Genomic DNA, 12,408 nt, shown 5'->3' on the forward strand with positions numbered 1-12,408 from the left:
GTAGAGAAGAAATTCAATAGCAAAAGCAATCATTGGACATCTAATAAGCGGTTGTGAATTAATTTCTGTACTCTGTGTAAGTGGTTAAACTCAATCAGTTGCAGCCTACACTAGAGCCTCTTAGTGGAATCATTAATAGCAGGCATTTTATCCCGGTTTTCCAACATGCCCAATAATGATCAGATACATTCTGATCAGTATATAAAGGAATATAGCATTAATTCTGGGGTCGATATTAAGTCAACTGACTTTTGCTACAGCATGTAAATACTGTTGATTTACTTTGTGTCCAATTGACAATTAGAAGATACTCAATTCTAATTTGAACTTATATCACTAATTGCATGTTAATTGCAGACATGCTGTTTTATGTAATAATAATTCTAATAAAGAAAATGTAATGTTACGCAATCCTAATGCTATGTATGTTTGAATAGATGTTAATTTCTTATTTTGTCCATATAGAAATAGCTGGATATTACACTATACCGTAATGAAGTAGAGTTATAATACAATGATTTTTCTTTGCAGCTTAGAAACCCTAAACCTAAATATTATTCAAAATGGGCACCTTTGGAAGCATTGGAAATGGTTAACATTTTTTAAGTGCTCTCAATCTGGAACGAATAATGTCATTACTGTAAAAAATGTAGAAGTCCCATAACTTTTGCAATGCAAGACAGATTTCATATTATTTCTGATTTATATTTCATTTATTAATCTATTTACTGACATCTCACAACCGCCATAAACACTTTGATACCCAGAACATCTGCCCCTGGCTGACATACCTGTGTGAGTGCGGATATGAGCGAGGAACGCCATGGAATTGCTGCTTTTACAGACCTTCCCACAAAACTTGCAGACGTTTCCCTGATTTTCTTCTCTCTCCCGGTTTATTTGCTCTGTGTCCTCCTCAATATATTTGTTAACCTCTCTAAGCAGTTCTTCATGCTGTTCCTTAATGTGAATAAATAAACTTTGTTCAGAGTCAAAAGGCTCTGTACATTTCACACATTTAAATGTTCCACCTCCTTCAGGTAGTTCTTCAAAGCTGGCCTGTTCGTTCTTTTTGTGACCAATGCTAGCCAAGTGCTGATGAAGATTACTTTCAGTGAAAAAGGATTTACCACAGAGTAAGCAATGAAAGTGTTTTTCTTTCACTGGATGTTTCATGGAAATGTGAACATTCAACCCACTGAGTCCATCTGCCAAAAAACCACAGTCATCGCATCGTATTCGGTTTGCATCTCCTTTAGTGCCATTCGTTTTTTTCTTTTTTATTAGTTGTGGCTCAAGTAATTTAGGCTCAAGGTCAACAGTCTGACTTGCTCTGGTTGTATGACTGTCCGAGTGTTCGTCACAATCAATTTTGAGTTTAACAATTGAAGAGTCAAATAAATGTTCATTGTTTATACTACTGCTTGTGTTGTTAACGGTGCTACAGGATCCTGAGGAATCACCAGCTACATCTTCATTCTCCGAAACTTGAGCTACACCCGTTTCATCATTTCTACCAAACTTCTCTTTTTCTTCAGTCTCTGCACTTCCTATACATACTTTATCAGTGCCTGCTTGTGCAGGAAAGTGCACGGAAATATTATCTTCCCTTCCCTCTTTTACCAGTAAAACAGGGTTTCCTTCATAGTTCTGCTTTAGAACTTCACTATTTTCCATGAGTTGAGACCCAACTGCAATTTTGGAAGCATCCAAGGGTGTATCACTATTTCCCTGCAAAGAGGGGCAATGACTTATATTTGATTGAGGGACCTGATCACATTCTACTAGCCCTTCAGTTGGTTTTTCTTGAAATGATTCTTTAGAAACACCGTCTGGCAAACTCTGTAAACTACAAGCCACTGTTTCCACAAGCAAAGTACTGGACTGAGGAGATTGAAGGCTAGCCTTATGTTCCTCACTAGATGCATGTGTGATCATTTCCCTGTGTGTGAGAGCATAGTAATCACATGCCTTACAGTAGTACTCAAATTCTTTTCCATGTGTATTTTTCACATGCATTGCTAGAGAAGCAGTCTCTCCAACAAAAACACAATTAGCACATTTTTTATTACTGACATTAATGTGTACAGTCTGCCCAAGATTCTCTCCTACAACTTTATCGAGAGACTCACATAAAGAGGTTTCTATTTGTTGAGATACTGCATTATCAGTATTTACAGATTGTCCAGTCTGAGAATAGGGCAAAAGGTTGGATGATATACCAACATAAACATGTTCATTAGTAGCACCTGGGCTTCCTTTTTTCTTAATAGCAGCTTCAAACTTTGTACCATCTGTGGTCACCACAATTTCGGATTTCTGTTGGCTGATCTTCTGCTCTGCTACACGGTTTTTATGCTTCTTGGTTATACAATGTCGTTCCATATCACCTTTAGTTACAGTGTCATAATTACACACCTTGCATTTATAGTTGTACTGATGTGTATGCTTCCTCCTAATATGCACTTTAAGGTTTGTAACACTAGATGCCATAAGTCCACAGTGAGTGCATGAGATTGAGAGATTTCCCTTTGGACGTCCCCTTTTGGGTGTATTTGCAAGAATGGGGGTGGTTTGACTTTGGGTGTGCTTAGGACACAATGATTCTCCAGTGGAAGGTACAGTGCTCTCAGAGCTTGTAGGCGCGGCCTGGAAGTCATCACATTGGGGATTCACTTTCTGTAACATGGCTGGCTCTGTATCCCCATCAAACGATACCTTTTCTATACATTCCTCAAAAAGTAACCCAATGTTGTTTTTCTTAGCATTTTCAATATGCTTGCTTCTTTTAATGTGTCTTTCCATGCCTTCTTTATACATTGTGTAGATATTGCAAGCCTTGCATAAAAAGTGATAATCATGCGCGTGGTATCGCTTTATGTGTCTTGTCAAGACGGTCGATGACCTTGTCTTATAGAAACACTTTTTGCATTTAAACTGAGGCTTTCTAACTTCATTTCCTACATTATTATCAATTGTTACTTCAGCTGCACCATCAGTAGCACTACTTCCATCTTCTGGAGGACGACTATCTGTGAGACTGACCTTTAATTCCAATTTGCCTTCATCAGAACTAACAGGGTTTTGTCCATGCTCCCAGATGTGATCCTCTGCCGTTTCATGGTGCAGGTGGTCATCATGTGATTTGAAGTAAACCTTGCAAACACTACAATGGAAATACATCTTGTGTTTGGCACGCATGTGAGTTTTGAAGGTTGTCTCATGAGAAGCATCTAGCCCACATAGATAACAATTTAACACCACACTTCCTTTCTTATGTTTGTCATTATGGAAGTGATTTTCAAAGTCCCCTCGTGTCACACATGAATATCCACATGTTTGACAGTAAAACTGCATCAGCTTTGCATGTCTCCTCCAAAAATGAAGAAACATGTTCTCTTTGGTGTTAACAAAACTCTTACAGTACACACAACCATACTGCTCCATAGGCTGTGTAGTGTGTACTATTCTAAACACAGAAGAAGGTAATGTGCTAGTACTTTCAATGTCTTCAATCATATTCTGGTCAGTGGTAGTTACCGTTTGCAATGATTCTGCTGCTGCTGAATATATATGTAATGTTTCTATAGGTGGTTTTAATTTGCCCTTTAAGGGCACAGTCCAATCTTTAAGTCTGCCTTTTTTATTAATACTCAACTGTAAGTGCTTTATCAAATGGTTAAAACCATATTTTTTCCTAAACAAACATCTTCTCTGGTGTTCCTTTCTGTCATGCTTTCTCTTGGCTATTATTTTGCTAATAGTTTGTGACATTTTTACATCTTTTTCTGTTTCAGACTGATCTCTCATAAATTTTAAGGTTTTGGTATTCTTCAACCTGCTCTTCAGCTTTTTTTCAGAATTACCCAATGTGGAACCACAGTGCAACAGTTTGTCTTCACCTCTGCCTGATGATGTCACTAGTACTGGGACACTCCTCACATTATCCTCGCTAGATGACAAGTCATTGTAAACAGCAGTACAGTCTATTACCTTAGCAGGGGGAGGATTAGATGTATTTATTACACGTTTATCAGTGATGAGTTTAACTTTTTTGTTACTATTCTTCTGTCTGTGTTTTTTTCCTTTCAGAGAACCTTTCCTTTTAGGATGAGCCGCATGGCTAACATGAGCATGCAGAAGCGTTTCAGCTGAACATTGGAAATCACACTGCTCGCAATAAAAGACTTTGTTTTGTGTTTTGATCTCAGCTGCAGCGCCAGTCAAAGTGTTTACTGAAGTAATACCAAGTTCATGGTCATCAAAATTCTTTTTTAAATCAGGACTGGAGGAAAGGCGGTCTCCTACAATTTCTAAATTCTTGACAGCATTATTCTCAACAGTGCAATCAGTACGTTTTTCAGAAAAGTGCATCACTCTGTGATCGCTATGTTCATCTTGGTTAAATGCAGATTGTGCTTCTGAGCAAGGTGGCGACTGTACTTTTTTGGGGATCAAATCACTTTCATTTGCCGCCATTGTGGTTTGATTTGTTTGTACACAAGGCTGATTAAGTAGGCAATCATTTGCATTACATTTATTATCTAGAATAGACACATCTGTCTCAAGCTTTATTCGTTTTGCCAATGAGGGGATTTCAAACTCATCACCGACTATTTCACTTGAAATACAGGACTGTGTAAGTGGCCGTTTATTACTTGCATAGTCTGACTCTCTGAGACTTTGAGTCAAGTGGTCCTCTGTAATGCTGTTCGTTTTACCATCCATCTCCTCCACAATAACTGCTTCCTCTGCTAAAGGCTGGTCTTCTTGACTCTTTTCCTGCTCCATATTTAGTGAATTATAAAATGTCTACTGATGTGAAGAATTACCTGGTAGAGTAAAGAAAACAGAGAATAAAGTACATATAGAAGTACAGTAGCAAATAGGTTTAAAAAACAATGGTTTATATATCTCAAAGAATTATTAAACCTAACATATGTGCATTATATTGAAGAGCTACAAAAAAACATACATATATGCATGATTGGTGTAATAGCTTGTAGCATTAATGTCCCCACAGTACTGAGTTCGATTAGTACCACGGCCCTAAATGTATGGAGTTTGTATGTTCTCCCCCTGTGTTTGCTCTGCGTACTCCAGTTTATTCCCACAATCTAAAAAGACTCCCGACAAAAATAGCGTGTATGTACACGTGGCAGGGATTATAGATTGTAAGCTCCACTGGGGTAGGGACTAATGTGAATGGTCAAATATTATCTGTAAAGCGCGGGCGGAATATATATGCGCTAAATAAATAACAAGAAAAAATATTCAACATTTCAAGGGCTTTTCAAAATTACAAATATTTAAAGTTAAAATTATTGTGCAACTAATTTTGCCTAATGTATATTCAAGAAAAATAAGTATACTTCACTGCTGCATTAGTTTTACAGCTCACCGTACTCTTCAGTAAGTTTTTTTTCTCTGGTTATTTATGTTTTTAAAATGGCATAAACACAAAAGTGGCAAGTTATATAAAAGTGCAAGAGAAAAATAAAAAATTTATAATCAATTAGACACAGTCAAATTCAAGAGGGAGCATCACAAATAGCTACAATTATAAAATGACTGCACTACAACGCATACACACAAAGATCTGTAGATTAATCCATCTTTAACATCTGAATTAGGCTTCTCCATTGCGACATTCTCGTATATATGCAGAAGTGCATGGAAATAATTTATTTTATTTTACTTTATTAGCATCAAAAGTGGTATTTTAGGTTTTCAATTCTTTAGTAACATATTAATTTAAGTAAACATACACTTAATTTTGAAAAATAGGAAAAATGCATTTAATATGGCAGTTGTAAAAAAATATAATGAAGAAAATGTAAATCTTGGATGTGCCAACAAGAATGAGATCTTCATGGTTTTATAAAGATACATTAGTGTTGTGAGGACATCTGGTGGCCAAATTAGAATACTGAAGAACAATTTCCAGCACGGTTAAAATAAAAAAATTATATATATATATATATATATATATATATATATATATATATATATATATATATATATATATAAAAAGTACCCAACTCAGGTCTGGGGAGTGGCGCAGTTATTTATTTTTTTCTAAATTAAATTATTATTATTAACAACAACGTTAGACAAAATAGCATTCAAGAGCATGTTAATAACTTTTATCAGCCAGCAAGATCTTTAAGTGGGTTACAGTACGGAACATAGGAATCTACTACCTCTACCACCAATATAAATAACTCATCTACCTATTTAGGCACATTGGGTAACTGACTCTTTGAAACTATCATGTCCTTAAATAAATAGTAAAACATGTTTTTTGAGTGTTTCTTTATTTTCTGTGACGGGTCTGCCTGTAGAAAGTTATCGCATGACCTTGTATTAGTGATCGCAGGGTTCACATGCCCCTTATTTGTGACCCTATTTATTAGAAAGGTGAATCTTGTGCTCTGTCTGCCCTTCTTGACCAAAAGTAGTTTGCAACTTAATGAGCAATTTAAGTGTGTTAGTGCTGCATGGGCTTTGCCAGCAATAACTTTCTATTACCATATCTAGCAAAGAAAATACATTATAAATATATAATAAAAATATATAAATAAATTAAAATAAAATATAAATTATAATTGTTCCCCCTCCCCCCAGAATAGGACTTTAAAAGATCATGATGTGATTTACAGTACATTTCTACAAAATCATGTTCATTGACGCCACCTCCTTCAGTATCCCAAGGCAGCCCTTACAATGGGTTAACGTCCTTAGAATTAGACAGGAATAAGATAGATAGATAGATAGATGTGTAATTTATATGTGTTCCTTATTAAAATGATGATTTGGCAACATGTACGCAAGACTCAATTCAATTACAAAAGCATAGCTATGATCGATCATTTTGAAATCGAGACTGAATATTCATGGTGTAAGGTGGTCAATTTAACATACATTGCAATATGTGGAATTGCATTCTAGGTTTATAATACATAGTACAACTTTAAGTATGTTAAATAGAATCAAAAACATGCATTTTCATTACAAGTGGTCACACCCCTTTTGCCTCCCAGTTTTAATTTTATTCCATTATATTCACTACGAAAACTTGTCATACAGCACTTAGGGAGAGATGAGAGTGGATGTGTAACAGAAGGGGTATCAGCGCACATTAGGGGGAGAACTCAATTAGCCACGGGGTACACGCCAGAGCTTTTCAATTAGTAGGAATTACCCCGCACCAGGGAGCCCACAGTCAGACTGAAGCTCGCAGGTCATGGGGGTGCGAGATAAAGTCAGTGGAAAAAACACCAAATCAGGCTGGCGCACGGGGAAAAAAAAACCTATTGTTTACGCGAATCAGTGTGTTTTCGCGCAAGTCCTGTGTTTTTGGCACAGGAAAAAGGCTATTTAATTGAATAGCCTTTCCCCGCACCGCAGGGATTTTGGCCGGCAGTTAGCCATGGTGTAAACCCGGCAGCTAATACCCCCCTAGGTGCGCCGATACCGCTTCTCCCCCATGTATTCTTCAGTGTTAAATGACAGGGGCACTGAACGTTCCGACAGCTGCAGCTATCGAACATGACAGCTACAGCTGAAGTTGCCCTAACACCACAGCAGGGACAGCACTGTTCCTGGCTGTGGTGGCAGTTGCCGGCTCCGGGCTGCTTGCGATATCTCGCGCATGTCCAGTGGAGCTGGCCGGGAGGTGAGACACAGCTCATCAGCACTAGGCTGAAGCGCTGTGGGCTCTGGCGGGGATCACCGGAGGGGGGAGTTTTCACTCCCCCACTCTGGCAGATGAGATATTAATACATCTCATCGGTAGTGCTTCCTGCTTCGCCTCGGTAAACAGGCGAGGCATAGAGGCACGATGCGTACCGCTATAATACATCTCTCCCTTATTCCTTTAAACTCTTGTGTGCACTATACAAGAAGTGATAATTGCAACAGCTCATTTAATATTATAGGACTATTCTTTGACATTATTAGAAATTCTGATCCTTCTTTTGCTGGTTCAAATATTTTTCTGGTAGATGAACATTTAGTGGTCGGGTCGGCAAATCAGGGAAATACAACAAGTCGATTTCCCCGATGCCCCAATCCAGGTGTCTGGGGATCGGGGATTTACTACAATCCGTTGCTGCTGTGTGGAGGCCTGTAGTAGTAAATGTTGATGGTACAAGAGCCAAATTTGCATACAACATAGTACTTTAATATACAACAAGACAATCTGTCTGTGCCTACACATTGTTACTAATCCATACTAAAGCAGCATTTGCCATGTAAAAGAAATGCATATGCAAGTACAAAATAAAAGAAATAAGTAAGCTTAAATAAATACAAACATCCATTGTGTTCATCATTAAAAATCAATTGGAAATTTTATTTTATAATGTGAACTGAATGCAGATATAACTAATGCAAATAAACTACTGCAGACAACTATTCATTTATACTATATAGTTTTGAGTTTGTAAGACACACACAGCCAATTAGAAGTATCTGCTATTTGTTATCATCATTAGCTCGTATTATGAACTAGGAGTTGATATAAGCACCAATACTTGATAGGCAGGCAGGAGATGTCCTTCTTATGGCGCACCAGCACCACAGCAAGATGTAAGCCTCCAGACAGGCACTTCTGCATGTTTAATGGGGTCTGCATGAGCTGCATTTGGGGGAACATGCCTTACTGTAACACTTACACCACCCCCTCTATCCCAGTTCCACCTCTCTAAGCACAGCACAATGGAATTTGTATACAGATGAAGCGGAAGAGTTTTTTTTTGTGCTCATACAGTATAAAAATGTAAACTACACACAAAAGATCCTTACGTTAAAACGTACATTAGCCCCCTACTGACTCAGACTAATTCCAGAGTTAGAACACATCACCAAATAGTTGTCAATACTGAAGCCTGGACTAAATTCAGATTTGTAAGCAAAACCAACGGTTTACATACAAATCTAATGGTGGGGTGCCTGCGCAGGACCCATCCTGCGCATGTGCAGGACGGGTCCTACATGATCGCACGCAATGCCACCTAAGCCGCAGCTTGCGGCTGTTTGGGGGGAGGCAGCCAGGTCCTTTCCAAAAAACAGACGCGTCGCCTCTGTTTTGTGGGAGTGCTGATACCAGAATCTGCGTCTTCAGATGGAGATTTCCTGGCACCGGCAATGTGAACAGACCAACCATCCTGGCCGAAGATCATGCAAGTGATCCAAAGGCTGTGCCTTCGGACGCAGCTGCGGATCACAGAAGCATACAGGAGGAATCTATTTACACTAGACACCTCCTGCTAATTTTGCATATTAAAGCAAAATAGCTGCATAGGAAGACAGAGTTGCTGTGCTTTTCCGTATAATAGTGTCCAGGCCCCCTGATCATCTACAGGTCCACAAAGTACTGCTGCAAGGGCTCCGGTTACTGATCAACTGATTGTCCTACTTTGTAGGGTTTCTGTAGGTCAGATCATTCAGTAAGTCAGAGAGTCAGTACTTTCTGCACAAATAAACACATTTGTTTCATGAGTTACTAATGGTATTTATTGTCCCTTTACGTAAAATGAAAATGATATAGAGGATCAGTCTCTGTAAAACACAAAAGAAAAGAGGAACACTGGCTGATGTAATAGCAATGACAAGAGGCTAGGAACATGGCAATTGATGAAACAGGTAAATTAGAGTAAAATATTTCAGATTTTACAATATTAAGCCTTAAGCACTTGGATTTCATCCAAGAGAGATGGAAAAAACGACTGTAAAATAAATTTTAGAACTGAAGTGAAAGAAGAAATGATGGAGCGGAGTTGAGCAGTATCTGCATACAAATTACAATACAGTGTTTGATTATATATGCCTAGAACAAAATGCATTGAGTACAAATCAAGGTGGTCCACTAAGGTAAAGGCAAACCTGGAAAGGAATAAATTCTGGTATCTAAGCAGAGTTTGCCAGGGAATCCATTGGGGCTGATACAGAGTTGTACACAAAACTGATGGCTTAGTTTTTGTTTATATTAAATTTGCAAAAATCTCAAAAAAAAATTTTTACACGTTGTCATTATGGGGTATTGTGTATAGAATTTTGAGGACAAAAATTAGTTTATTCCATTTTGGAATAAGGCTGTAACATAACCAAATGTGGAAAAAGTGAAGCGCCGTGAATACTTTCTGGAGGCACTGTAGATCTAAATCATTCTACCTTGTGTTATACAGCACTCTGAGTTACTGTTAGCAGGTTCACCATCAGGAAATAAGCACGCTTTGAGGCGGTGTATGCATAACGGGGCATTGTTCCCCTTACCTAAAAGCATAATTTGCATGTTACACATGCAATGCAGACCAGTATTAAATATGCAAAACCTCCCAACCTTGGACAGAGTTTTGATATCAGACTGTCCTACCCAAATCAGCATACTTGCATGCAGGTCCGACGGGCGATCTAGTCAGCGGGGGTCATGCTGCCAAATGCAGCATGACCCCCGCCGTGGCTTTGCCAATGCCGGCACCCACCAGGTGTCGTCGCTAACAAGGTCGGTACACACTGGACATAGAGCAGAGGTTCCCAAACACGGTCCTCAAGGCTCCCCAACAGTTCAGGGAGCCTTGAGGACCATGTTTGGGAACCTCTGGTCTATTGTGTACCAGCCTTTAGTGACATTATACAGCAGTGAAGAAGTGCATTGGAATATTTTAAACAGGGTGTCACGCTCATGAATAGTAAGGTTACTGGAGTATGGAACCGACGTCAGATTGGCCAGTTAAACAAGCAGAGCGGTAAGAGAGGGATTAAGCATGAACCTATTACAGCTATTAGGGACAAGGGTTCATAGTAAATGTTAGTTCAGGTGTGTTACCTACACAGTACAGTTTACAAAAAAATAACTGATTCAGAGTTGTACGCTAATTCCGATGTGACTGCATATTTTTAAAGAGGGATACTGTGAGATAATATGCAAATGTCGCTGCTGCCAGGATATGTATTGAGATGTCCACCAGCGGCCTTGCAAAGTTGCAGCATCTACATCACCAATTAGTCAGTTATTGGCCATCTAAGTAACCCTATGGCTACTCAGAATGGCCGATGTAACACGAAGACCCCGTACAAAGGTGCAGTCGCTGGATCTGACACACACCAAAATATTTGACACATGCCTGTATTTTTCAAACCACCCCTCCATTACCACCCACAAAATGGTCCCTCTGCATCTAAATCCTCTCTGCGAATGACATCAGGAGTCATGTGCCGTGCGATTTAGATGCATGCACTCTAAGAAAAACATTGGCCAACTGAGTAATTATCAGCATAGCGTACAACTCTGAATAACGCCTTACATTTGCTTATATAAAAATGAAATCACCCTGTTACGATCATTCAAGGAAAGATGCTGAAGCTCAGGTCACTAAAACTAGTCAGTTGAGCGACAGCAATTATAGCTTATTCTGGCTTTGTTAGTGTATGCTTGTGCTGTCAGGACTTTCTGCATTGTTTTCCATCTACCCACTTCCTGCCTCAGCCAATCCCATGCAGCTTTTGAGAATATAAGGCAGGAAGTGAGGATCAGCCATTGCCTGATTATGGTGCTCACACGCTCTAATCCAGCTGCACCAGGTGGTTTTCTGTTTTTGGATGTTCTGGACTTTTGGCATTAGCTTGACTACTGTTTCCTGGCTCTGGTTATTTACATCCCTTCGAAATCCTGCTTTAGATTTCTGTTTAATCATCTCTGTACCAAATATCTGGGTTTGGACTGTAAACTTTTGCCTTGTTTAACCCCTTAGCTCCAGCCATAGGGATGCAACTTCTGAAATACATTGCAGTATCCCAGATGCAGATTCCTGAGACACACCCACATACACCACTTCATATTAGTCTACTTTTTAAAACTAATTTCAGGGAGATTACAGTGGGGAGATGCAGAAGGGGGGGGGGGGGGTCACGCTCCACTCAAGGGTTGTTTCCAGCTCCGCCTGTGGGGTGTATCTATTTATCCTTACCAGTGGCGTATTTTCCCTAGGGGCTGCAGCCCCCCCCCCCCAGTAAAGTCCATCACCCACCTGTGATCCCCCCAGATCCCCTGCAGCTGCAAGTGAATTAGCAAGCAGCCCTCCGTAATAAAAGCAGAAGCGCTTACTATTGGAAGCAGTTTCTGTTAATCACACTTTACATCAGACAGGCAGTCCCAGGGGTAGGGGTCTCCTCCCTCCTGGGACTGCCATTAGCAGAAAGCGCTTCCACTTTTATTATGGCAAATTATTCAGTTGCTTGGGGCTGCAGTAGATGCAGCCCCTAGCCAATGCCGCTTTATGCGCATGTGCGTTTTTTTTATTTCTAGTGGCTTTTTTTTTTCTCGCGAATGTCCACTGAAAAAAAAAAGAGGACTGTGCACAGCACGGCAGCACACAGGAAGTGTGGACTGCAGCCCAGGCAGAC

At 39.5% G+C, this 12,408-nt stretch overlaps 1 protein-coding gene across 1 annotated transcript in view; it reads right to left on the bottom strand.

Moving 5' to 3' along the window:
- The window catches only part of ZNF407 (zinc finger protein 407), a 626,800-nt gene that overhangs the window by 590,637 nt on the left and 23,755 nt on the right, over window positions 1–12,408 (bottom strand). Inside the window, exon 2 of the mRNA XM_088475920.1 lies at window positions 792–4,832. Coding sequence (XP_088332046.1) covers window positions 792–4,791 — 4,000 coding nt within the window. The 5' untranslated portion in view covers window positions 4,792–4,832. The remainder of the gene's footprint in view (window positions 1–791; window positions 4,833–12,408) is intronic.

The sequence above is a fragment of the Taudactylus pleione genome, unplaced genomic scaffold (assembly GCF_031769625.1).
Source record: "Taudactylus pleione unplaced genomic scaffold, aTauple2 ptg000179l, whole genome shotgun sequence".
Lineage (NCBI taxonomy): Eukaryota > Metazoa > Chordata > Amphibia > Anura > Myobatrachidae > Taudactylus > Taudactylus pleione.